This window comes from Lolium rigidum, chromosome 6 (assembly GCF_022539505.1).
Source record: "Lolium rigidum isolate FL_2022 chromosome 6, APGP_CSIRO_Lrig_0.1, whole genome shotgun sequence".
Lineage (NCBI taxonomy): Eukaryota > Viridiplantae > Streptophyta > Magnoliopsida > Poales > Poaceae > Lolium > Lolium rigidum.
Genome location: NC_061513.1, coordinates 68706745 through 68732476, shown reverse-complemented (window position 1 = coordinate 68732476; position 25732 = coordinate 68706745). Strand labels below are relative to the sequence as shown.

The following is a 25732-nucleotide window of genomic DNA, read 5'->3' as shown; positions in this document are numbered from 1 at the left end:
TAACTTAATTCCCAGTTAGGTAAGGGTCATTGTATCTCGTATCTCACTTGCAACTCATTCCACAATTCATGACTAGCACGAATAACAAAGCATATAAATGGCCCCTTGCATTTTCTAAATTGTAACCAATGTGCAAGTAGTAAAAATATTAGTTGCAATCCCACGGGCAACTAGAAAAAATTCAGTTGTATCGCATGTTGCAACTCATAATTAGCATGAATCACGATGCAATCTAGTGACATATGAGTCAACTGAGAATTAAGCTAATTCTGAGAATTTTGTGATATGTACCTAGTGTAGCGAAAACTTTTCCAATAAAAACATTGATGCAAAACACAATAGTGACATTGTTGAAAACCCATGTAAAACCCTAGCACAACAAAAAAGAAGAAGGATAAACCACTTTAATGAAAATGAGAAATTGTATGCTGAGCGAAAGAAGGAGAATCCAGAGAGAATCCAGCAATTTTAAAGCAGTAACCTGCAAAAAGAGTTGGCGCAAACTTTGACGCAACCGGAGAAGTCAACATGCTAATCCTAATGTAACCAATCATTACATCAAGCCAGCCACAGTGTTGTTCAGTGACACTGGCCGCAAGGGATCCCATCTTATCTTCATCCTATTTACCCTGCCACTGCAACTGTCCACTGGGCCAGGTCAGAAAAAGAAAAAGGTTGGATCAATCCAATGGGCTGCCGGCGCCCGGCGCGGCCGTCCTGCGATCAAATCAAACCCTGAAAACCGCGCGAAACACGGTTAAATCCCGCAATCATTCGACGCAATCGACGGCTATAAACTCATCTTCCCACCAATCCGGTCACTCAGCCGCGGAGTAAAGTAATCACAGTTCCGTAACAATCTAGCCGAAGCCACGAGAAGAGCACACGACGCCGGCCTTCCCTTCCGCCCACGTTTCGAATCGACCAGAGCGAAGCTCAGCCTCCTCTGACCAGCCAGCCAACCAACTACAACGGGGAACCGGAGGCGCGGCGACGGCGGCCTAGGTCCGCCCATGGCGTCGTCGAAGGTGTCGTCGTCGTCGCCGGCGCACACGGCGTCGGACCTCGCGCGCTTCGCGGCGGCCGCGGGGAGGCCCGGCGGCGGCAGCGGGATGGGGTCCATGAACGTGGAGGAGCTCCTCCGCGGCATCTACGGCGACATCCCCGCCACACCGGCGCCCGACCGGCCGACGTCGCCCGTTCCTGCACCGGCGCCGCGTCACGAGCCCGCCGGCGCCGCGCCGCGGACGGCGGTCGAGGTGTGGAAGGAGATCACCGGCGGGAGCAGTGGCGGCGAGGAGGTCGTTGCCGGGGCCGCCGAGATGACGCTGGAGGACTTCCTGGCGCGGGAGAGCGACCAAAGGAAGCTGGACGCCGTCGGGATGCCCATGCCCGGCCCGTCCGCGGCGCTGGAGGAGCAGGTGGCGCTAACGTTCCAGCTGAACGGGCCGGAGGCCGCGCGCGGCGGCGGGAGGGGGAAGAAGAGGCAGCTGATGGACCCCATGGACCGCGCCGCGATGCAGCGGCAGAAGCGGATGATCAAGAACCGCGAGTCGGCGGCGAGGTCGCGAGAGAGGAAGCAGGTGGGTGTGGGTTCATTAATACTCATACTTGGTAGTACAGGTTTTTACTTTTTACAAAGATTATTAAGCTCCTGATCATGCAAATCTGAGCGAGTGGTTTGATGACGGTGATATTTTGGTTCGTGAAGGCGTATATAGCCGAGCTCGAGTCGTTGGTCACGCAGCTCGAACAGGAGAACGCCAACCTGTCGAAAGAACAGGTATTGCTTGCTCCCACATCTTCTGCTATGGCTTGAGGCCTTGAGGGTGAATATATGTGGTCTTTACTTGTTGAGTACATATTGCATTGCATGTTCATCTCTGCATTCATGTCCCTAAGTTAAAACTTAGCAAACTCTGATGGCAAATATTGGTGTGTTGTGTTCCAGGAGGAGGCAACCCAGAAACGGCTTAAAGAGGTACCTTTACCAGTGTTGCTTTTAATTCGCACACCATGATTGTTTGTACGTGTTGAAGTACTTCTTCATTTGCTACACATACGGCAAGATTCAGAAGTCATCAGAATTACATATGCTAATGTTTGAGATCAGTGCAAGCAACCTTTCATGTTAGAAGTATATTACCCATCATCCTCCCTCAATAGTTAGGATCATGAAGCTCAGTAGTCTTGTTTGGAGTCCCGTGACCTCCATTACTCTACGAACTGAAACCTTCAGAAAGTTTCTAGATTTTCCGTCAGCGCTTTGCGATGTTCGACTGCATGCTCTCAGAAACCACAAGTCACAGACTTCCGTCTTAGTCTGCCAGCATGTAGTAATACACAATCACACATTACAGAACATGATCGTGTTACTATGTTGCCGTCAATGCATAAAATAGGCATGTTCTACTGTCTGTTGAGTCTCGACTGTTCGATCTGCTTTGGCTATTTGGCGTCCAATGAGCTAACGTGCTTGACTGGCTGTCCACTAAGTGGCCTGTCAATTAAGTAAGATGCGATGTTGACACGTCCAGAAGAGTCGATCGGCACAACACTAGGCCCTGCCAAGTGTGAGATCATCTATGTCCCGTGTCATTTTCTTTATTTTCAAGTTTGGACCCTTCCCAATCGCAACATGGATACGTTGCACAGCTCATGTTATTAAATATTAAAATGGCCATAGCCTGCAGTTTTGCTTTAACAGTTTCTGTGGCATCACCATTTGTCAAACTGAGGCGTTATGCGTGTCTTGCCTTATGTATTTTTATTGCTAGCACTAGAGGTTTGAAACAGAGGGGGTTAATTTTACTCATCATAGCCTTGTGTACGGACAGAGTGATCTGCATCTTAGCTTAGAAATAGTTCGTTTCCAATTCGTGTTGCAGATTGATTGCCTTCTCTTTTTTGTTATTTTGGAGGGTATGGTTGGGAGACTTCTGTTTTGAGTTACTAGTATAGAACTCTAGAAACAAAAACAAATGTCCTATTCATGGTTTTTTTATTCGTTCACTGTCTGAAGAAATCTATTTACTTCATGCAGCTCAAGGAAAAGGTGACCCCAGTCATCATTTCGAAAACACCACCGCAAGATCTTAGAAGAACAAACTCAATGGAGTGGTAGACATGAGCCAACCTCAGTACCCGTCCTCTTACAGTTACATAGATTTTGATAAGTTGTCTGTCATTCTTGTATTTATTGGTGTTAACTTAGTTGTTGTAACTTCACGGATATATACATAAACATTTAGGTGACAACTTAAACGGAGACATAATGTGTAGAATGGAGAGTTCATTAGCAAAAAAAATGGCATATTGAAGCATCTATACTAATTTGTCTTCTTATTATTTGCATTGTGGTCGACATGCCAAGCGATGAAGAGGAAAACAGAAATAGGGGCGCTGAAACGCTAGACTCAGAATACTAGAAGTAATATGCAAACAGAATAATAATTAACACAAAGACAGTTTGGCCGAGTGGTCTAAGGCGCCAGATTTAGGCTCTGGTCCGAAAGGGCGTGGGTTCAAATCCCACAGCTGTCATATTTTTTATAGAGCACTATATTTCGTTAACGAAAATGCTTCACTCACGATAATTCCTGTCCAAACCGTTATTTTTCTCCCAATTGCACAAGTCCAGCTCAGACCAAAAACTCGCAGTACTGCCGAGCCTCGTTAAAATATTTTATAGAGCACTATATTTCGTTAACTAGTCCCTCGGTCCTAATTCTGTTTTTAGATTTGGATTATCTATGACTAAAATATGTCTATGTATATTCATATTTAGACAAAGTTAAACAATATTTTTAGGAACGGAAGTACTAATCATCTTTCCCAATTCAATCCTTTTGATTTACTTTTGTCTCCCTAAATATCTTCGTCGTTAAGGCATCTCCGCCGGCTGACTGATTTTAAACATCAAATATGTTTGTTTTAATTCGTTTGTGTTGAGCGGTGGATATAAAATCGGTTGATAACGCCTCCTTGTCCATTTGGGTCGAGGAATTAGACACAATGGTTTGACAATTTTTCGCACCTTCATTAGAGCATCTCCAGTCACGTTTCCCAAAACGCGCCGGATTGAGCGTTTGGAGGACGTGTTTCGTTCGTGCCGCGTTTGGGGGACGTCGCTCTCCAGTCGCGTCCCCAAAATAAAATTTCGGAAATTTTAAACTTAGTGAGATTCGATTAGATTCGTCCAAACTTATATAGATTCGAACGAAATTTGACTAAATTTAAACTAAACCTAATCTAGAAGTACTTGCGGCGGCCGGAGGCGTCGTAGTACTGCTGGAAGTTGTACATGTTGTCGGTGACGACCTCCTGCTTGACGCGCTCGCCGACGGGCTCGTCCTTCACCAAGCCGCTTGGTCCTGCCTCGCCGTCGTCGGTGAGGTCCACGAGCGGCTTGCCGGAGTCGCGGATGGACATGGCGATCGCCATGTCGAGGTCGCCCCTCCAAGCGTCCCTGTCGTTCATGGACACCAAGCAAGCCGCCCGCAGCCCTGGGCAGTCCTCGGGTCGTCGCTGCTGGCGATGAGCCGCTGCTGCCGCTCGTACTCCGCCAGCAGCGCCGCCTGCGCCGCTTCCTCCTGCTCCTCCTTCACCTCCGGCTTCTGGATGAGGAGGGCGCCGCCGCGCCTCTCTTGCTGCCGCCGGCTGCCGCCACGCCTCGTGTTGACGGGCGTCGCCGGCTCCTCCTTCACCTCGCGTTTGGGGACGATGTAGGGCGCCGAGTGGTACGACGAGGACGGCGTCGATCGGGCTGGTCCTGAGGAAGAAGAGTTCGAGGAGGACGAGTACGTCGTCCTCCTCGGCTGCCATTGCGGTGGTCCTCCTTGAGGAGACGGTGGCGGTGACGACGGCATCTCCAACCTTGGAGCGCCGTTGCGGATGCCACGGATGACGTTCTCGAGGGTGCGCCCCGGAACGCCCCAGAACAGGGCGCGACCGTCCTTGTTCCATCTGTTGGGCCCGCCGACGAGCCCATGGGTGTTGCGCATCTCGACGTCGTACTTCGCCTTGAAGTACGTCTTCCACCAGTCGTCGTTGTTGTTGGCCGCCCACGTCGGATCCAACCGCTCCTCAGCGGTGAGTTGAGCCCGCCGGGCCTTGATGTCGTCCCTCCATTGCTCTGTGCCCGGCTTCGGCGGCGGCGGGACGCCAATGCCGTTCACGGCCATCTTCCAGCCGTCGCTGCTTGGCAGCCGCATGTCCGGCGGGACTGGATACTGGGCGTGGTACAGCGCCCACGCCTCCGGCACGGATAGGCTACCGCGGCCGAAGCCGTTCGCCGCGGCGATCTTGCGGGAGGACGAGCTCGACATTTTTGGAGCGGCGAGGAGAAGATTTGGGAGGGGGGAGGTGGCGGCGACGAGAAGGTTTGGGAGCGGTCGGAAGTTGGGACGAACTGCAGGGCGTCTTAAAACAGCGGCGGCAGCGGGTGGTTGCACGCAATAACGTCGGCGCGAACGGCCACGCGGCCATGCACGACGAGACGCGTCCCTGCGTCGCCTGGGAAAACAGGGACGCCATTAACGTCGCTTGACTAAAGGTTGGCAACAGGGTTTTAGCCTTCCGAGCCACTGACGCGTCGGGCCCGCCACTCCCTGTCTCGCTTTTCGTTGTGTCCGACGTGCCCGGAGCGTCCCCTGTGGGACGGGGACGGGCTCGGGGCGCCGAACACCGTATCGGGACGCGCCGGACAAAATTGGGCTTTGGGGGACGCGGTTGGAACCGTTTTTTATTCCGGCGCGCCCTAAATTGTTTTGGGGACGCGACTGGAGATGCTCTTAACGGCGATGCGATATGTCTTGTTCATAAACTTCCAGTCTTGTTCCCAACCGTGCCTGCTTGATTCCCTACGCGTGAGCCCTTGATGGAGCAGGTAGCCACAAAGATGGTACAGGTAGCGAAGGCGATAGCGAGGAACCAGGCTTGCTACGATGCAACATGGAGACAACATTGCTGGCGGAGAGAGCCTGTTGGGACGCTGCCATGGCGGAGGGCCAAATGCGCCAGAGGTGGGAGGAGGGGCACCATGACTGCAACATGTAGAAGATCGTGTCCACGACTAGTTTCCAGCGCCGTGTGCGTAGCAGGAGCGTGAGGTATGTCACTCGCGTCAAGCCCCCGACAATGTCGGCCGATTGTAGGAGGCCGCTCGACTGCGAGTAACCCCGACCATGACAGAACGAGCGACACCGAGTAGTTACGTCCGTCATAGTTTAGGTTAACACTCTATAAAGATGCATCATTTTTGTCCTAGTATTAATAAAAACCACCCTAACTATTTTTCTAAATCAATGATGGGTGGGCCCTGAGCGAAAACCGGAGGACACACAGACAACCATGATACATTTACGTCGGACCGCTAGGCTGGTTTTTTTTTGTATCATCTTATCTGGATGAACCAAAACGAATGGTGTAACCAATGAGATGAACAGTACTTGTCATCTCTATAGATGTGCTCATGTGCAGGGCCCAGAAAGGGATGAGCTAGAGAAGGAAGCAATTGTGCGATCATTTGAGATTTGTTTACACACGTGTCACCTAATGGAAGGGGTCTAAGTAGACCAGGTATTTTCTTCCCGATCCCAAGTCACGGTTCCAGCCCAAAACCAAACCGCCGGTTGCCCCGCTTGTGGTAACAACAAAAACAAGGGCCTTGCTAGACAGCTGCGCTACGCGCTAGCTTATCTACAGCTGTCACCCAAATATAGAAACAAAAATATTCTCACATCCTACATGTTCCAAAAATAGAAACCGCACATTCCAGAAATAGAAAACTGCTCGTGCAGCTCCGCGCCTTCTCTTCGCTGTGCTCCAGTTTTGATATTTTGATAGTAGCGAATCAAAAATACATCCACAGTGAACTAAAAATTCAGACAAAAAAAAGAAGTAAATAGGTGTGTCACCACTCACCACCTACTTTTTCTGTAAAAAAAGTAGCAGCGGCGGATGTAAAAAAAGTAAAAAAATTACATCTAGATATTGGGAGGAACCTACTATTATTACATGAAGATCTGCAGATACATACTATATTCAAGATCCTAGATGTAGAAAAAGGAAGAAAAAGAGATCCTAGATGTAGAAAATGGAAAAATAATACATCCACCGAACACCGTTGCCATTATTCTGGTCTCTATTATGGATGTAAAAAAAGATCAAAAAGCACATCCAACTCCAAAAATTTCTAGCAGAATACACCATGCATGAACTGGAGAAGACAGGGAGGTGCGAGGGTAGAGAGGAAGATCAACATCAATGGTAATCACGTCGGCCGCTGGGGTCGTCGGAGCTCAGGCCTGAGATGGCAAACGACGGCGGCGCGGTACCGTGGTCAGGGAAAGGAACTCTGGGGCTAAGGGAGGCTCACACATGGCTCGAGTCCGTGCTCCGACACACGTCCATGGCGGGGCTCGGGCGGGCGTCGCCGATCTAGGCGAAGAGTGGAGCCTGACCTGGCTGCTGATCCGGCCGTTGCGGTCCAGATTCACCGGTCGTAGTAGGCGTCGAACGCCGCCTCCATGGTGCGCTCTTGGTGGAGGTCGTGCGTGCCGGCGGAGGTCCGGCGTGCCGTGCGGCCAGCCCAATCCTGCTCCTATTTCCGTTCGGATCTGTGGAGACCAGGGTGCAGGTTGGGGATTTTTTTCATCTCCTGAGTGCTCGCGTTCGTGGGGGTGGAGGTGGAGAGATGGAGACTAGGATCCAGCTGTCATTTTTTTGGACGGTACCGCCGCTTATGCTGAACCGTTCGATGGGGATCAGACGTCCAAGAAAGGTGGGCACCGCGTAAGACCGGAGCGTGCCCAGGCAAGAATTAGAATACGGGCAAAAACAAACATTTTTCCTATTTTTCAGCTAGCTGAAATTTCAATTCGCCTCAAGTCAGATCGCTAGCCGCTGGTTCCGCAATGCAGCGCGAATCTTGTCGAGCGCTCGTTCGCGCACAACTCATTGGCCGGTTTTTTTTTATTCCACTTTTTTTAGTTGGTCCGGTTTATTTGGTCGTTTCAGTGAGTGCCATTTCACATCTCCTTTAGTCCTTTTCCCTTTTCTATGTCAGTGGAGAGAGAGTTGGGAATCATGGGTGGTGGTGGCTCTCCCACGCCGGACGGCCGGAGGGTCTGCTTCCGCCGCGACGGGGAGTTGAATCAGTGAAGGTCACCGGAGCGAGGAGCCAGGAGTAGTCCGCGCGTCTTCCTCCCCGTGTCTTTGTCGCTGGCTGGGTACGGGAGGCATGGGTTTGCGGGGAGGTCGAGGAGCTGGGTTCCTCCATGCCGGAGCTTCCAGAGAGATGGGTACGTTTCTCCTTTTACTGCTCCCCTTTGTACTTTTGTTTTAGCGGCTCTGTGTGCGTTCACATTGTAGGCATCTGTGATAGCGCGCGGATCTGGTGTATTAGCTGTTCTTAGGTTGTGGAATGGGAAAGCGAACCAACTAAACGGAAGCGCGGGTACCCTCCTAGCCATAAGAAATAGAAGCCAAGCCTATTCAGTTTTTAAATTACAGTTTGTGATTTTGGATTGCGATGTTAAACAGCAAGATTCTGATGACATGTTACAAACGAGCCTTTATATCTACATTTTTGGCAACCAGCAATCACAGAAAAACAACTATCAATCAGTTCAACATATAACTGGGTTAGCACTTCTGTCATGTGTTTCCTTTACCTGTTTCAATCTTATTTTGCTCATTTGTTTTATTAGCACTTGTGTCATGGGTTGCCCCCTCCCAATCTAGACATGTTCTTTGTCACTTCAGTTATTAACCAGATCAGACCTTGAATTTTTTATGGATTATGGTACATGTATGCTAATTGTACATGGCGTAGTTGGTTTTTTTCTGTTATTATTGTTCCGGCGGTAAAGCTGCATCCCATGGGATGGTTCGTTGATTGCCATGTTTGAACATAGCTCATTTTACCGACTTTGTTTATACTTCCTCCAATAATATCATAGAAAATGTGTTATATTGTTTTGCAAAATTAAAATGGAAGTCCCCTTTTTTTGCGAAAATGATTCTTGGGTACGTGTGTGAAGAAATCATCTTGGATATCAGTCGTTGTCGGTAAGCCTTGCGAGTATATCCCTGAATCAATCTGAATTACAAAATTGTTTATCAATCAGCCAAGAATCGCATAGCATTTGTGAAGTGGTCGAACATGAAACCTTTAGCATATCACTAAATTTTTTTAGGTCAGTCTATCAGTATATAAGATTTCCTGTTTCAGTCACCATTCTTTAGTTTTCACATCTCATTCCGCTTCTTCCATCCTTACCTCTGTTTAGTCTATATTTTCTCTCTGCCCTTTTTTCTCTTATTTCCTCAATATGCTCATTTTATTAGTCTCACATGTCATTCTGCTTATTTTTTCCGTTCTCAGTGAGTAGTCACTTTCCCAATCCTTTATTTGCTCATTCTTATTTTCTTATCAGCTCAGTCTCTTCTTAAGTTCATCTTCTGTCATCATTACAACTTTTTCTCAGTTTTTCTTGGTTCGTTCACTCTTTCTTCAGTCTCATTGCTAGCTCAGTCTTTATTACTTTCTCTCAGTTTTTCTTGGTTGTTCTTTCACTCTTTCTTCAGTCTCATTGTTTGTTGTTCTCTCCGTTTAGCACTCCTCGGTTCCTCTGTCCTCACTTTCTTCATTTTGATGTCGTCACTTTCTCTCAGTTTTTCTATGTTTATCTCAGTTTATTCATTTTTTTATTCTTTTCATTTGCTCTATGTCTCTTCCAATCTTTCTTCAGTAAAATTCATTCACTTCTTTTAAGTGTTCTCTAATTTTCTTAGTCTTCTCATTCTTCTTTCTTTTTAAACTTTCTTAGGTTTCTCATTCACTTCATTCTTTTCTTTGTTTCTTTTCTCTTTCTTCATTTCCCTGCTTTTTCTTCAGACTCCATTTTTTCGTACTTTGATTCTCTAAGTTTTCTCATTTTTGTTCATATTTACTCGTTCCTTCTTTGGTTCATCTTTGTCTCTTTCTTATTTTTCTCAGTTTCTCTCTGTCATTAGTCTTATAATTATTACTTTTGTTATTTATTTGCTCAATCTTTTCTTCTTCAATCTCTCATCAGTTTCTGTTGCTTAGTTATTGTTTTATTTTCTCCGTATTTCCCTTTTTGGTTTTTTTTTTCTCAGTCCTATCATTATTACTTTGTGTTAAGTGTGTGCACCCTTTGACTATGCGGAAGAAGATGTTGACAACCATGGTCATTCTGAGGACACCACACCACACCACCAAGTAAGATACAGTTCACTCAACGATTGCCTTTGGGTCCCGAACTCCATATGGGGAAGGAACGTTGTTGTTTGCGAGGTCTCGATCATTTACATGGACCCACTTCTCATTCCATTTGTGGGAATTTGATGATTTACCTGAAGATCGAGCTGCAGCAGCGGTGGTATTCCGAGACCATGGATGGTAGCAGCTTGACCCGTATGACAATACCCAACACACTCTTCTCCATTGCCAGGGTTCGATCTCCACGCCATTGTTGCTAGGATTGAGCAGCCATGATCATAGTGTGGCTAAGACCGCATTGATAGGCTAAGACCGCATTGTTGTCGGTGATACCTTCGCTGGTGACGGGAGGCATTGTTACTCCAGGCCGCTTGAAACAAGATATTTTTCTCTCCTGTAATAAGTGATTACTAGGAGTTGTTCAGTAAAACCTTGTCAAAACTTATCAAGATTTAATTCTTCAGTTTTCATTCTTCTCTTACTTTTTTCCATTTAGTCTTAATTAGCTCAAGGCGTTAATTAAAGAATGTAAACTGCAAAGGCAACATAGATTTCTTGCTAGAAACAAAGGCAACCTCGAGTTTTCTCAAGGTTATTTGTTGTATTTAGATGGTGGCATGGTCTTTCTTTTTCGTTGGTAAATTCAATGTGTCCGTTAAGTTAGTATTTAGTTGTCCTGTACTTGTCTCTCATAACTTTGTCACTCTCACAAAACAGTTAGGTTAGTTGGGCTTGTATAAAAGTATTTATTATTATCCAAGCAAGGGACTGTCAAGGCTGCCAAAACTCGTCAACCATGCCACACCTTTAGTTAAGGCAAATTTCAGGCATTTTGACAGGCTGCTGCATGCCATTTAGGTCATAAACGAAACAGCTGCTTAGTTTTGGGATGTCAATGTTCTAGTGTTTTACTGCGTGAGGACTTTGGGTGTGCAAAACCATTTGTTCTGCTCAGTTTTCTAATCGGAGACATTTCTTTTTTTCCTTTTACCTAGGTGCAAGAGTGTCATCTCCTTACTTCTTAGTTACTCTCGGAGCTAAACAACGCTAATTGTAAAGTTTGAGTCTCCACCTAAGGCAGATTATGGCCTCTAATTTTGTCAGTTTTATTAGTGTTGTCAGTTTTAATATATCTTTTCTTAGTTCTGTACTGCAGTTTATAGTTTGTCAGTTATTTCTTCGGTCTGATGCCTTTCTTTTTATGTGTAAATAGGTTTCACTCTTCTTATAGATCTTAGTATCTAGTGTAGATTCAGTACATGGCTACCTGTACCTTCTTCATTACTTAGTGTAGATTCAGTACATGGCTACCTGTCCCCTCTTCATTAGTTAGCCTAATTCGAAAGTTCATCTTCCTGTACATATCAAAGCTCAGATGACTGGGCTAACGGTTTTCCTATAGTAAAGGTTGGTTTTTTTTCTGTACTTGTTAATACCATCGACCATTTCTGTGCAGATCAAGATAAATAAGAGAGGCTACATACTTGATCAAGACAGATGCAGAGAAGATGTGGACAAAAGTTTCCCCATTTGCTACCGCCTTCTTCATTTTTGTTGTAGGTGTACTCTTTCCCCTCCATTGTAAGTCCCTTGCTTTTGTGGATCTCTTTCTCTCGTTTTGTTCGGATCCTCTTTTTGTTTTCCTCTGTAGTGGACGTCCGCCGCTGGGATTGCATGAGGAGGAAGAAGAAAGAATGTTAACGTGAAGGCAGAACAGGTCACGTCGTCACGAAATAAAGTCCCAGCTTTTCTGTTCGTGTGTAAGACTCATAAATACCCAGATGTAGCAAACTAGCAAGAACGGAGCAGTTTAGTCCTTGTTATCATTACCAGGGCGCGAAATGAGGCTGAATTGATTGGGAGCTGGGCTAGTTGAAAAAAAAAACCAGCAAAAAACCGGACTCAATAATAATGAACAAATTGATATTTTGCAACGTCTAAACTGACCGGAAGGAATATTGGAGCGGGAGGTGAATGAGTTAATGATTACTACTAAAGTCAAAATCTGACTTATGCTCAATTGCAATTTCAGCTAGATGACCATTAGACACTCCCAAAACAAAGCAAAGCTCATTACGGTATTTCTGAATTCTGATAATACAATAAGCAACAAGGCGTTTCCACCCCCAAGGCACAATACCATGTGCCTAAGAACAGCTACATGCTACAGCTTGTAGCTGGAAATTTAAGCACGTAAGCAGAACACAGCCATAGTGCGTTGCAGAGTGCTTCCAGCACTGCCTGGCCTATTAACTCCTAAAAATGCTCTACCTCAAAGAATGGGGAGAACCACTGGATGCTTGCACGCTCTCGTCACCCTAAACCCCAATTGCCGAGAGAAGATCCTGCCTAACATCAGCAACGAAGATACTTCCAGACTCGCACCATCCAGCTACCACATCGGTATCTGCACACTGCAGACAGAATCACATTCCCGCATTAGTGATTTCCAGAGTGCATTTGTTATGTTTTTATGGGTATATGTTTATGTCAGGGGCTCGGGAATACCTTTGAAAAGCCTAGCCAGTTAGAATCACCTCGAAATGAGAATGCGCGCTCACTTTTGCTCCAATGTCCACAAGTAATCTGCATCGAGATTACATCTTAGAAAACTTACAATTTCTGTACACATGCAATAGTAACGTAGGAACTCATTGCTTAAGCTGAATCATGAATGAAGTTCTTCCTAAATACTAGCAACTTTCCAGTATGAACATCAGGCAATGCAGATAGAAGCTCACTGCTGCAATCGAACTTTTCAGAAAATATAGTAAATTATTTATGTCATGTCCAGAAGAAGAATTTGCTACACTTGCCAAAGACACTGAAATTCTAGAAACACAAATTAAGCACAGTTTCTATTGTTATAACTAGGAGTTCCTTTACCAACCGTCAAACAACTTCACCGTATAGTACTGGACAAGCAACAAGTGCTGAGCAGTAAAGACGTATGAGATACAATGCAAGGTCCAAGGGAAATGAGTCAGATGCATATACCTCATAATCAACACCTTGGACATATATGAACGATTGGTCAACTGACGAAAATGAAAGACCTGTAATCTGGGTAGGAAGGGGAATATATCAGATGAGAACTCCATTGCACCATGAAATACCTAATCACCATTTCACACTCTATGGTGCATTTACTAACAAATTCAATTTCTAATTCTTTATACAAGCTACAAAAATTAACATCAGAAGAAAGTAGAATAACCTCATACTTGGAGCAGCCTACCCATCTTGATAAGGCCGACCACCTATACACAATAACATAAAGTTAACTTTCAATTACTCTGGCTACTGCAGTACCACATAATTGCTTGTCAGATCCTTGAATTAAAAGAACGAAAATAATAAATAAGAAAACTAACTTGCGAGGATCATAGATGGTGACGGCGCGATCAGTTCCGCCGACAGCAATCAGCCCTGAGGCAGAACTACAAACAGAGTATAAAATGCCTCCAACAGGACCAGAAACACGCTGTACACATCCACCATTGTTATGCATCCTTAAGTCCCAGATGCTCAGCTGTAATTAACCACCATGAGAAAAGAGACTAGGAATGTAAATGTTACAGGGGCAGCCTGAAGTCTAACCTGAGAACCTTCAGTAATTGCCAACAGATGCTACTCGATATCAGGAACAATCATAACTTGGATACTTCACTCATAACCTACAGGTCCAGTAAAACAGGTCTGTCTGTCTCACGGCCAAAGGCCTCCTTCAAATGTATGAATTTTTCAAGGTCATATGAGAACAGTGCATGGAGAGTTGTGGATCTCTAGTTTTTAGTTTCAAGTAACAGCTCTTACAGGTACATGTAACCTTAGCAGCAAACGTAGGATTTTAGAGCTAACAAAACCAGATGGATGACATAAGCTGTCATGAAAGTAAAACCCTGGTAAGACGAAACTTACGTACGTAGACTGCGAATATGAATGTCTTGATCATAGATGTCAATGCTCTTGCACAACTCACGAGCAACAGCTACCTGATAAGAATATCAAAGTGTATGAATTTGCGGCATGCAAAGTGCAATGGCATTGATTTTGATGCTATGCTAAATATAAAACGTCAATAGTGAATGCACCACATTAAGTTTGAATAAATACAACCAGTGGCTTATCTCCACTAATATAAAAAGGGAGAGAGGGGCAGATCCAATAAATCTGAGCCCTACACTCGCAAGATCTAACGACCCAGAACTGCCCAATGATGAGCAGCTCAACGCGTTGAGCGCCTAATCGCTTCGCTAAACTGCTCCAGTTTAGACAAAAACGGCTCCAGCGCACGAGAGAAACAGGCACTATCCCCACGAGGCCACGACCCCCACCCTACGCATCGGCATCGCCGCGACCGACCATCCCAGGCTCCCAGCCTCCGCCGCCGCGTCCATCACGCGCCTCCAGTCCTCGCCCACCGCCAAGTTCCTCTGATCCTTATCCTCCACGTGCCCCAATCGCCTCCGGTCCTTCTGCTCCACGAGCCCCAATCGTGTCGCCGCAGGAGCCACTGCCTCCGTATGCCGTGGAGGCAAGGTCGGCCCTGAGCGGGTGCATCCGGGGGAGAATTGGTGCAACCTCACTGGGCCCCAAAATCCAAGGATCCCCCGGCAGAGTAGGTATGTGCTAGATTGAAGCACTCATGCGATTAATGACCGAGTCATCGGCGGTGCTGCCGTCTCCTTCATCTTCCCATTCGGTTTCGTTTCCTCCTTGTCCAATCTCCATTGGCTGATGAAAGGGGTTGTCTTCAGCTCGCTGTAGTTTATTTGCCTGTTTTGCCGCGGCTGAGAACAAGATCTTGATTGATATTATACAAATATATCTCCTCGATTCGCATTCGTGAGTAGAAATCATCTTCTACATAGCTCACATCCTTTCTACTCTTCTTCACCCAATCCGATTTCTTTCCATCGTTGCTTATTCTTGTTTTTTCTGATGATCTTTGTAATCCCCACTCTTGCAGTCTCCATAGAATCGAGATACCAAAGAGGATTTGACTGAGTAGAAATCATCTTCTACTTGACTGAAGTACCTGACTGAACCAAAAGGGGATTTGCTTCCTACTGTGGCGACATCCAGTCCCGGGACCAGGTGTTCTTGTTTCAACTTATGCCATATTTTTTTGTAATCTTTGTGTGCTAAGATGTCAACTAAAAAGTATTTTTTTACAGGAATTATGCAAACGAGCAGATGAGTTATAGAATCCCAAAAGGAGCAAATGTAGCACTTGACAAAAGAAAATTACTATTTCCTCCAATTCATATTACTTGCCGTTAGTATGGATGTATCTACAACTAAAATATCTCTAGATATATCTACATAGAAATAATTAATATGGATTGAAGGGAGTAGTACAAATACTATTTCTAAAATCATATCTTGAAACCTCTATCTATTGTACAAGTACAACCAAATAAGGGAGGCCTATATCAAATATCGACTTTATAAACTACATCTGTCGATAAAAAAATGTCGCAAGTTTATCTAAATTTAGATATATCTAGATAGTATGTGCTCAAGGCGTGAGTACAACCTTAACTTGTTTACATGAAGCCAATTTCGGGGTTTCTACATCTATTCTTCATATTGAGATTGCAACGAAATACTGACCAAATTGATGCAATAACTTTATCTGCTATTCATAATTTCATATATGAGATGCCAACCAAAAATTTTTAATTCATTTTTTTGTTTCTCCTAAAATGAGAGAAGAAAAGGTTAAATGAACTTTCAATTTTCTCTGTTCATGTCGTTCAGTTATTGCAAGATTTTCTTTATTACAAAAATGAACTCATATGTTCCCTGACGCAAGTGTAGTGTGGTCAATTCAAAGTATAGGTTCAGTTATAGTTCATTTCTAACAATATGCCAAGAATAGTGTATATATGTACACATTTCAGCAATCTCCGCCGACCTGCACGCTAGCCGCTGCTGATATGCGGGCCGCCGCTGTGCTGACCAGCGGGCTACCCCGCCACCTGCCCCTTGCAATTGCCGCCGAACTGCAGGCAGGTCCACTGCATGGAGCGTTGATCCTCTCAATCGCTCACGAGATATTTTGGGCATCCCGCTTCGCTGCTGCGTCGCCCTTCCACCCGGCCATTGCAATTGCCTCCGAACTGCAGGACGGTGCACTGCATGGAGCGTCGATCCTCGCAATCGCCCATGGGAGATTTTGGGCATACCGCTTCGCCGCCACCATCTTCTTCAAAACCTATGTTGATGAGCTTGGGGTATGTGGGTCTTGCTTTCATTACGAACCACTGTCAATTGAGAAAACCAGGTTGCATGGTGCTCAATGCAGTAATCCCAGTTCTGATAAAGTGCAGGAGGCAATGAGGTTTATGGCCATGTCAATGCCGTGGCAATACTTTATTCAAGCGGAGCTAAAGGTGAGTGGTAGTTTTTTCAGGTATATGTCTACAGCTTGAGTCTGAGTTGGAAAGGATTTCCATATTGCCATTCCTATCATCTTTATGCTACACAGAAGTAAATAATCTGCTGAGCATGGTGTGTGGTGGCTGGGATTTTATGACTTTCAGTGTCTGCTGAGCATCTTAATTATTTTGCACAACCCGTACCACCAACTCTAGATATATTTACAAAGTTGGTAATTCGTGAGTCATCTGAGAGATATTACTGCTGTGTTACCCTCAGTTTGGGCTTGCATACTGTTATCTCTTGGAGTGGCAGTGGCAGTCTTTGCTTCGACATGTTGTTCTGCTGAGTTTTTTTGGGGAGGCTATTTGGGCACCAGACTACATTTTATTACTATGCGCATGTGTGGTAGAATTGAATGATCTTCCAATTTTGAATCCTGCTCTAAATGATAATAAATCAGACTACAGATTAGAGATCGTCTCACATGGGATTCTTGCACGGTATGTGTTTCATGATTTTTCTGAAAGGCGGACATTGTATGGCGCTATCTTCTTTCAACCCGTGTGTCACATTTTGATGTCAGTTATCTGGTGCAAACGACTAATTAATCAGACATATCTGGTGCAAATGAATGAAATAAAGATCCATCCAGCGTCAATTTCTTCATTCTTTTCCTGGTAAGAAACACTAAAACCAATTATTTATTTCATCTCGACGGCAGTGGTCGTTGAGCAGCAAGTCATGTACACTAGCAAAGAAGACTCCTCTATTTGTAGACTATTCAAGGATTATTTTTTTCTAATGATCCTTACATTTTTCATTATTACTTAGGCTCACCAGCTTTGTTAGCACATATATCTATTTTGATTGAAATTAGTATACAACTCAAGTCATTTGTGCAGCCAGCGGTGCAGATCATTGTATTGCTTGGGTAGCTCCACCTGATTTTGCACAAGTGGATGCAATGTAGATATCACATAGTTCTATAGAACCATGTCCTTGATTTTCTGGCATCAATAGATGCTATGGAAATCGATGATTTTTTTCATTTTATGTCCTCAATTTAAAAAATAACATTGATAATAATGACATAACAATTTAGTTATGCCTTTCTAATTGAATTATATTAGTTTACTTTACCAGGAAATATTATTTTATTCAACACGTGCATGATTACGATATTACCAAAGGCCAAAGGCCATATATATATGTATATGTGGTAGTCCAAAGGATAGAAAGTGGAAAGCCAAAAGCCAACATAAGTACACATAATTATAACTCTAACAGCTATTACTGCTTGACACTAATGAAAATTGTTCTGAAGTAGTGAGAAACTGAGTGTTAGTCTTATAGCAATAGTGTCAAGCTGCTCTTGAAGAACTTGAAAAATGAACATAAACATTTCAAATAGTTAATCAAATGCAGATTCATTCATGTTGGAACCCTGTGCTTATGTTCTTTACTTCTCATTTACTTGGAAGATGTCGAAGGGGCAGAAGAAAAAATCCATTGCACAATCTTGCTCTTCTGAAGGTGATTTGAAGATCAGATCCCTTCATTTCAATATACTATTTTTAGACTATCGACAATCTTGGACGGAGGGAATACTAATTGTAGAGAATGGTTCACTGTAGTTAAGAGTCATTTTAGTTAAGAGTCATTTCTTTGGTCGGGCTAAACTTACAAAAGTACGCTGGGAGTTGCTTACTCCTAACATTGATCTTTGGTTTTAGTGAGGAAGCGTGCTGTATTACGAGTTTTGGACTATCCAAATTCTGAAATGTCTAGAAAATTCAGCCACCTGTCCAGCTGAATACGTAAGTTCCTCTTTTCAGCCATCTGTCAAGAAAGAACATAATTGATTTCTGGCAATTGTATGAATTTTCTTACAATTTTTGTTGCTTAGCCTGATATTGACAGTACTGTCTGGTTTAAACACGAACCTTGTCCTTCCTTTTTCTAATTAACATTTGTTGTTTAAGTTAACATCAGTACATTATTATGGGTGATATGACACGTGTGTGTATTATGCCATGTTTGGTAATGGCAAGTTCTAAAATCTTGTTCTGTGTCTATTGGTGATGCTGGAAATCTAATACGGTTGTCGGTTGTATCGTTTGTTTCTTTTTCATTTCCTGTGAAGTTACGTGTGCTTCTTTGTTCTTGCTAATTGAATACCGATGTCCCAGTTCCTTTTGGTATTCTATTTGCCTTGCAGCAAACATGATATGTCTTCTTTTACCCCTATGGTGCTTGATCTGGTAGTTAAATATGATCACAGTTTATGTTCATGCTTTCCTATATGACATGTTATTGCTGTTTTAATTCCATTCTACAGTACCTGATACCTCCTCTCAGCTACAGACCAATACGATCCCTAGAAGCATGCTTCGGTTTTTTCACGTGATGGTTCAATTGTTGCTGTAAAAAGTTTGATTTGATAATTATGAGAATCTCCATATGTTAAGCTCTTAGTACTCCCTTTGTCCTGCATTGGATGTCTTAGAGTTATCTAAATTTGAATGTATCTAGACATAAGTGTGGGATGGATGGAGTACTATTCTTAGAGATTGTTTCTATGTAATTAAGAGTTACTTCTTTGGTCAGGCTGAACTTACAAAAGTACGACGACAGCTGCTTACTCCTAAAACCTAAGTGTGGTGATTTTGCCAGTGAGGGATTCAACATGACAAAAAGTGGAGATGCACATGTGGTTTTGTGGGGTTTCCTTCGGTTTGGAAATCTGCATTATTGAAGATGCTGAGAGGAACCTTTTCGAAGGTCTACAGTAATTGAGATTGTAGAGGCGAGATTTTTCGAGATTGATTGTGTTAAAATAGAGTGGCGTTTTTTTATATTGTGTCAAACCCAAGTTATGCACATGTCTATTCTAAATGGGTTCTCCTATCCAAATCACACGCACGATAAGAACATTACGTGGATTGACATTTGTAAGCCTTGCATATTCAAAATTAGAAATTGAGACATGATTTAAATTTAAATTTGAGACATGCACTGCACGTGGTCTATTCAAAGTGGTTTCTCCAATCCTAATAATCATTGCACACACATGATAGGAAATATGTGGATTGACATTTGTAAGCTCTGCATATTCAAATTTTGAATTTGAGACATGCATTAAAATTTTAAATTTAAAACGTGCATTGCACGTGCAAGCTTACTAGTATAGGTAATACGAAAATCAATAGAACATACCGTGGACTGGTGCGTTGGACTAAAACACAACCCAGCCCAGCTTCCTTCTCCAACGCCACTATCACGAGGTGGTACTGAATAAGACGCCCTGTCAATGTCTGAGCAAGTTTAGTAATGACATATTCATTTGTTGCACTTCCGTTTCTACACTATCAATGACTTGCATTGATAATTCAAGAATATGAACAGCTTAGAGTGGGGTTTGCCTGGAGAACTACTGGTAAAAAAATACTAAGTAAACATAAAGATTTACAGTATGGCATTATCAACAAGTACCAGATGGAACAAGAACATGGCATGAATAAAAATGGGTTGTATAATGCAAATGTGAAGCAGTTTCAAGAAGCTTATTGCATTAATAATCAAACATATCAATAGAACTAAAAAATTCCACATATGTTTATGAATTCACACCATGCTATCCACTAAAAAGATAAGCTAGTAAAGTTACCATCAGCCCCAGTGTCCAGATGGGATACGATGAGGTGACCGTAAGAGTCGACAGTTCCCAGAATCAAGCAGCTATCACCTGGAACGTCCCAAAACATGCATATGAAATAAATTCGAGAACATACACAATTATATTTTAACAAAATATAAGAAGTGAATAAACTCCATAGCCACCCATGGTATGCGGCAGAGGATACAACAGAAATATACATGGTTAGTGTCAGCGCATAGAACCTTTCTGCATATACTTCTATTTTTTATTTGTTTCCCTCAAAAAAAAAATCTCACATGCAAGGTTTTTGAGTCGCAACTAAAAACTAAGTCACCAACCCTGCGACTCAGTGATTAGTCGACCAAAGTCGTTGTATAGTCACCATAAATCGATGTTTAGTCGCGAGTCGCCGTGATTTTGAAAAAAATGACTCGGCGCCTATACTGTGACTATACAACGACTCAAAAACCATGCTCACATACTGTAAGTCTGAATTCAACTTACAAACCTAGGATAAAGCCAACTAAATTACCAAGTCTTCGAACACATCGCTCAAAATCAATGTGCGCCTACAGGTGATGATTGGTGAAAATTACAACTAAAACATCCCATGCATGCTCCCTGTATGCTAAATTTGCAGCAGGTAAAGTTGGATACACCAACTCAGAGGAATAACAGATGGTAAGCATACTGATTATCACATTGATGGCTCCCTATGTCAAGAGCGCAACTACATCATGTGCTCCTGGGAAATAATATACGGCACAACGTTATTACAAAATACTGAAGATCGTACCTTCACCCTCTGCCAGAACTACACTCTGAATCTCCGAGCGATGCGGGCAGCGGTCCACTACTGACGAGCTTATGACCTTTCAATGAGAATGAACTTCAGAGTAGAGACCCACCAAAATCTGATAATTATGTAGAAAGGCGAGAGTATTACCTGCGCATTGATAGGAATCAACAGGCTCTGTTTTCCTCTGGACAGCATCTCCTCTTCCATGGATATCTTTCAAGATCCAAGATAAATTGAAATCAACTTGAGAAACCACATCACAAAGTTGGTGTTGCAGTAATACAAACAATTGTGACCCCGTACACGACAAATTCTACTCTCTCCGATCTTATTATGCATCAGAGGAACTACTATTTTCACTAACTAAAATAAGAACAAGCGTGATATGTCCTTACATTGCCACATTCCTAATTACTATTATTTTGAAAAGAAATATCTGTTGCTCTACCCGCCTCTGCACCAAGATTCCCAATTAAGGCAACGGAGCACCAACTTCTTTGTCAAGTTCGAAAGCAGAGTCGCATGATTCAAATGGGGTATATGACCTCCGAAATCCGCCGAACTACTCTAGCAACCAATAGGCAATCTACTCCACTAAAGTAAGCTTCAAAGGAATAGGACTGCCCAACAGTTTAGGTGAAGCGAGAGGGAGAGGGGGGGACACCTCGATCTTGTAGACGCGGCCGCCGGAAGCGAAGTAGGCGGAGCAGGAGCCGCCGTCGCCATTAACCTGGGAGTGAGGGGTGAGGAGAAGTCAGGATTCAAGCCGGGGGTTTAGGGTTTTGGAGGAGATGCGCTGAGCGTGCGAAGAGGATAAGCGTGTAGGCAATGGATAAGGTGCTGCGTATGAGTAGTACGTACATGGACGGCGAGGCGGGTGGGCTGGAGGCAGCCCGGCGAGGGGTCGGTGAGCAGGGACGGCGGGACGGACGCCTTCCGCAGGCTACGCGCCGACAACATCGCCGGCAGGCCGGCCTCTGTCTTCTCCCCCTTTTCCTAGGCGGAAGCCTTTGGTCTGTTTGGATACTGTCCGCGAGAACGGGTGAGCGCGTGACTTTCCTGTATGACGCGTCTCCGCTGTGGTCGGAGTCGGGGAAGCCGAAATTGGCAGCTCCTTTTTTACTACAACTTGATTTTCCGCGCTGCTGAAACATTTGATAAAAACAAGTTAAATTTATAGATGTTTTGAGAAAATAGTTGCATACGCATTTAACTACATCTTGTATATAATCGATGTAGGAATAGAACAATCACCAATATCATTTACAAGTGCTATGTACATTGAATTATCTCTGCTAGGATGCAAGATAGCTGATGGCATTATCGAGATCATACGTATCTTTGAAAGTTCTGCCCACTTACTTCTAGACCGAAGGGTCTAAAGCCAACCGGCATTATGTACATTTTCAGCTCATTTGTAACACTTGCAATGAGGCAACGGGATGATTAAGGAATGCAATCCTGCACAAATAAGAGGCTATGAAAAATGTATTATCACATTAGAACGAGTAGGAAATAGCTTCCTTGACCAAGCTTTGTTTGCGACTAACACAAACGCACCACGCATGTGGTCACACAGATGATTTTCATCGGGCACCCTCAAAAAAACCTTGGTTCGTACGCCTTCGTCGCATCACGGCTCATAGGCCGCCGGTCCATCGCCGATCGGAAGCCTCCAGCCTGCTTGGTTGCTTTTCACGAGTCACCCAACACGCCCTGCTCAATGTAAGTCCATGACTTAATCCATCGTCTAATCTTGCATCTAATCTATAAGTTTGTCCATTGATTAGTGTTTAGATTGAAATATTGAATGGTTTGGCTATGTGTTGTATTGAGGAGGATATCTTGGACAATGATTTTCATATTGTCCTCAATTATTTTACATCTAGGAATGAGCGAATAAACTATTTTGGGAATCACTAAAACACAATTATCGACGGAGCATAGTTATATTTCGTTACTCCTCCACGATACTTATTATAGATCCGAGGGATTATATTTTTACTTTTTTCCATCTAACATGATGTTATTGAAGTGCAATTTTTATTGGCATTTTAGACTAAAAATATGTACTTACATTTAAATTTTTGCAAGTGAAAGTAGGACATATATGTTCATATATCTCGTTCTGCGTACATATATTTTAGGCGCTAGGGCCCATTTTATCAACTTTTCCCAAGGCCCCGAATAATATAGAGCCGGCCCTGATTGCCAGGCAGGTTATATTTATATGCAGAGTTAATAATATTTACCTTTAGTTCATGAATTCATTTAGTATCTTAGCACCATGACAACTCCTAGATCAATAAATCTTGAGTTCTGTGCAAGTATAAGGAAAGAAAGTTGTACACTTTCCAACGGTGAAGCATAGTTTTGTAATGCAGTGAACAAATCGGAAACTTGCATGCATAACTCGCCATGCACTTAAGCACATGTATCGTTGCAAGCAAGGGTTTGGTTGCTGAAAAGACCATCATGATGGATTCTCAGAATAGGGATCTTTCGTACAAAGAAAAGCAACATGCCGTACACAATGTGGAATTATGGATTGGTTCAGAATTTGAGAAAACACCAGCAGCCGGCTAGCCTCGTCTACAGGAGGTGTCGCTTGGTAGAAGAGCGGTGGCGTAGGTACAACAAAGTCAGGAGCACCCCCCCCCAACCCCCAAGCCCATGGGCTTTTCTCAAAGGAGGACCATGTAAATGGGTCATTTGCCCCCCACATTTGGGAAAAACAGGCTTAGACCGGCCATTTCAGCCCATTTGCGCCCCCCGCCTTGCAGTTGGCCCAAGCTCTGTCACTGGTGAGAAGGGGTTGGCTGCTCTAGTAAATGATGTCCGCCCTTTGATACATATTCTCAACATTCTACTTTGCCGACGTGTTCCAATCCAGTCGCCAGAATTGCTATTGGCATGGTATAGCAAAATATATGTTTTAATTTCCCAAATCTATGCTACCATTGTTGGCGGAGGTATGCAAAAATATAACTCAAGCATAATGAAGGGATCCGAGATGACTCTTGGCGGAAGTGATTGTGGGTGGACGATGTGTTCCAGCAACTCGCAGATGCGCTGCCGTGAAGTTCCCCGGGTGTTGCTGGGATTAAATAGTCAAGAACTCAAGATTCATCAACGATAAAAGCGCATTATCAACGGTTATAGGAGTCCAAGAATCAGTGGTTCGTTACATGAGAGAAAGAGAGAGAGATAGTTGACAAGAGTGCAAGCGAGCGACCTCATTGGGAGTTAATATCACGAGATAAGCTAATCATTTGTTGATGCGTTTTAGATAAGAAGAAAATAAATTGGATGGCTCACCACCATACATGCATGAGATGGATCCAACTGGATGTGAAATGAGGCGACGTTCTGTTGTTGCAAAAATGTAACGTGAAATGTCTGCTGAGATGGCAAAATTTTATGGCAAGATTGTTCTTTTGATTAGGTGGATAGCTTGCAAGTGGAGACGTGGTGGGACAGCTAAGGTAGCATAGCTGCATGGTAGGAGAAATATGTTAGTGGGTATGATTAGTTATATAGGATGACACGAGTGGGAGTTTTTCTGTATCCCGCACGTCTTTCCTGTACGGCAGTGGCCAATGCAGCTCATCGACGGAACCATATTAGATTGGGAGGTACTTCCTCCACGCACAAAACAAGTGCATTTCTAACTTTTGAGCTAAATCAATGTTTTTGAATTTTGATAAATTTTATAAAAATAGTACCAACATATCTAAGGCTAGATTGACTTATTTTGAAATTATATTTCAGTATGCTTTCAATCTTCCACATAAAAAACGAATCCACCCTAAACTAGGATTTCACCCGATATTGCACAAATAAGAATAATGTGACACGCTTTTTTTGGATGAACATAAGGGGATCAAGGAACATTACCATGAGGAAGGGGTTGGGACCGAAATCCACGGAACAATCCTTCAGAACTGCAAGATTTAGAATGAGGATTTGAGAGGAGGGACAACGGCGCGTCACCTCTCCATGGGCGAGCGAGCAAATGCCGGGTGGGTACAAGTAGGAGCAGCTTGGGATGGTTAACGCTAACTAGGAGCATAGCGCCGATGGGAGGGACGCTGCTCTAAGTTAGGGCAGTGTCTATGCAAGCGGTGTTACTTAACCGGGGATGGGTCTGGATTAGCCCCGTCTTGCCACGGTCGGTGTAACGTCTGTCATCGGAGCTACACTATCCAACATAGCGCATTTGCCTCTGGCGCTACCTAAATAAATTGATGGAAAAAATTTGCTACTCGACACCGTTATTTTCTGACGTTTGCTAAAACACATCGTCTGATTGTGTCTTTACCAGGTACCATTATAACTTTATGGCACATTTAGCAGAACACATCATCTAGCTAAAAGTGGAAAGTTTTGCATATTTTCCAAAACCGGTCATAACATTGGCAAGCAAAAGTGCAAAATTTTTATTTTTGAAAAGTTGGTGTATTCTCACAAATATACCACAAAATTATAATGATACCTAATAAAGACACAATCTAGCGGTATGTTTAGCAAATTTCTAAAATAACGGTGTTATGTTGCAAATGTTTCCAAATTAGATCGGTGAAATAGTTTGGCGCAAAGTTGGATTTTGTTGCGCCTAAGGGTCAGTTTTGTGCAT

At 43.8% G+C, this 25732-nt stretch overlaps 2 protein-coding genes, 2 long non-coding RNA genes and 1 other non-coding gene across 5 annotated transcripts; 4 read left to right on the top strand and 1 right to left on the bottom strand.

Moving 5' to 3' along the window:
- The first annotated feature begins 1013 nt into the window (after positions 1 to 1013).
- Positions 1014 to 3325, top strand: LOC124667550 (bZIP transcription factor 12-like). The gene is made up of 4 exons (XM_047204817.1): positions 1014 to 1583; positions 1712 to 1783; positions 1952 to 1981; positions 3044 to 3325. Exons 1-4 carry the CDS (start codon positions 1014 to 1016, stop codon positions 3122 to 3124), a joined length of 753 nt encoding a protein of 250 aa, XP_047060773.1. The 3' UTR covers positions 3125 to 3325.
- A 138-nt stretch (positions 3326 to 3463) lies between these two features.
- On the top strand, positions 3464 to 3543 carry TRNAL-UAG. Its single transcript has one exon. It is a non-coding gene; the product is annotated as a tRNA-Leu (tRNA).
- A 4499-nt stretch (positions 3544 to 8042) lies between these two features.
- On the top strand, positions 8043 to 12111 carry LOC124663893. The gene is made up of 2 exons (XR_006990429.1): positions 8043 to 8303; positions 11706 to 12111. It is a non-coding gene; the product is annotated as an uncharacterized LOC124663893 (long non-coding RNA).
- Positions 12112 to 12319: 208 nt separating this feature from the next.
- Positions 12320 to 22086, bottom strand: LOC124662753. The gene is made up of 13 exons (XM_047200555.1): positions 21958 to 22086; positions 21761 to 21826; positions 21244 to 21309; positions 21094 to 21169; positions 20307 to 20384; positions 19856 to 19953; positions 14175 to 14244; positions 13850 to 13857; positions 13624 to 13781; positions 13467 to 13509; positions 13247 to 13312; positions 12758 to 12835; positions 12320 to 12663 (listed from the first exon to the last, which is right to left on the bottom strand). Exons 1-13 carry the CDS (start codon positions 22054 to 22056, stop codon positions 12568 to 12570), a joined length of 1002 nt encoding a protein of 333 aa, XP_047056511.1. The 5' UTR covers positions 22057 to 22086; the 3' UTR covers positions 12320 to 12567.
- On the top strand, positions 14717 to 15688 carry LOC124663894. Its single transcript, XR_006990430.1, has 3 exons — positions 14717 to 14874; positions 15020 to 15097; positions 15222 to 15688. It is a non-coding gene; the product is annotated as an uncharacterized LOC124663894 (long non-coding RNA).
- Positions 22087 to 25732: the final 3646 nt, after the last annotated feature.

Coding starts and splice junctions, on each gene's coding strand:
- LOC124667550 (XM_047204817.1), top strand. CDS start 1,014: ATGGCGTCGTCGAAGGTGTCGTCGTCGTCGCCGGCGCACACGGCGTCG. Junction 1,784..1,951: donor CCAACCTGTCGAAAGAACAG/GTATTGCTTGCT, acceptor GTTGTGTTCCAG/GAGGAGGCAACCCAGAAACG. Junction 1,982..3,043: donor CCCAGAAACGGCTTAAAGAG/GTACCTTTACCA, acceptor TACTTCATGCAG/CTCAAGGAAAAGGTGACCCC.
- LOC124662753 (XM_047200555.1), bottom strand. CDS start 22,056: ATGTTGTCGGCGCGTAGCCTGCGGAAGGCGTCCGTCCCGCCGTCCCTG. Junction 20,385..21,093: donor AGTTCTGGCAGAGGGTGAAG/GTACGATCTTCA, acceptor GGGACGTTCCAG/GTGATAGCTGCTTGATTCTG. Junction 13,510..13,623: donor ACCATCTATGATCCTCGCAA/GTTAGTTTTCTT, acceptor TATTGTGTATAG/GTGGTCGGCCTTATCAAGAT.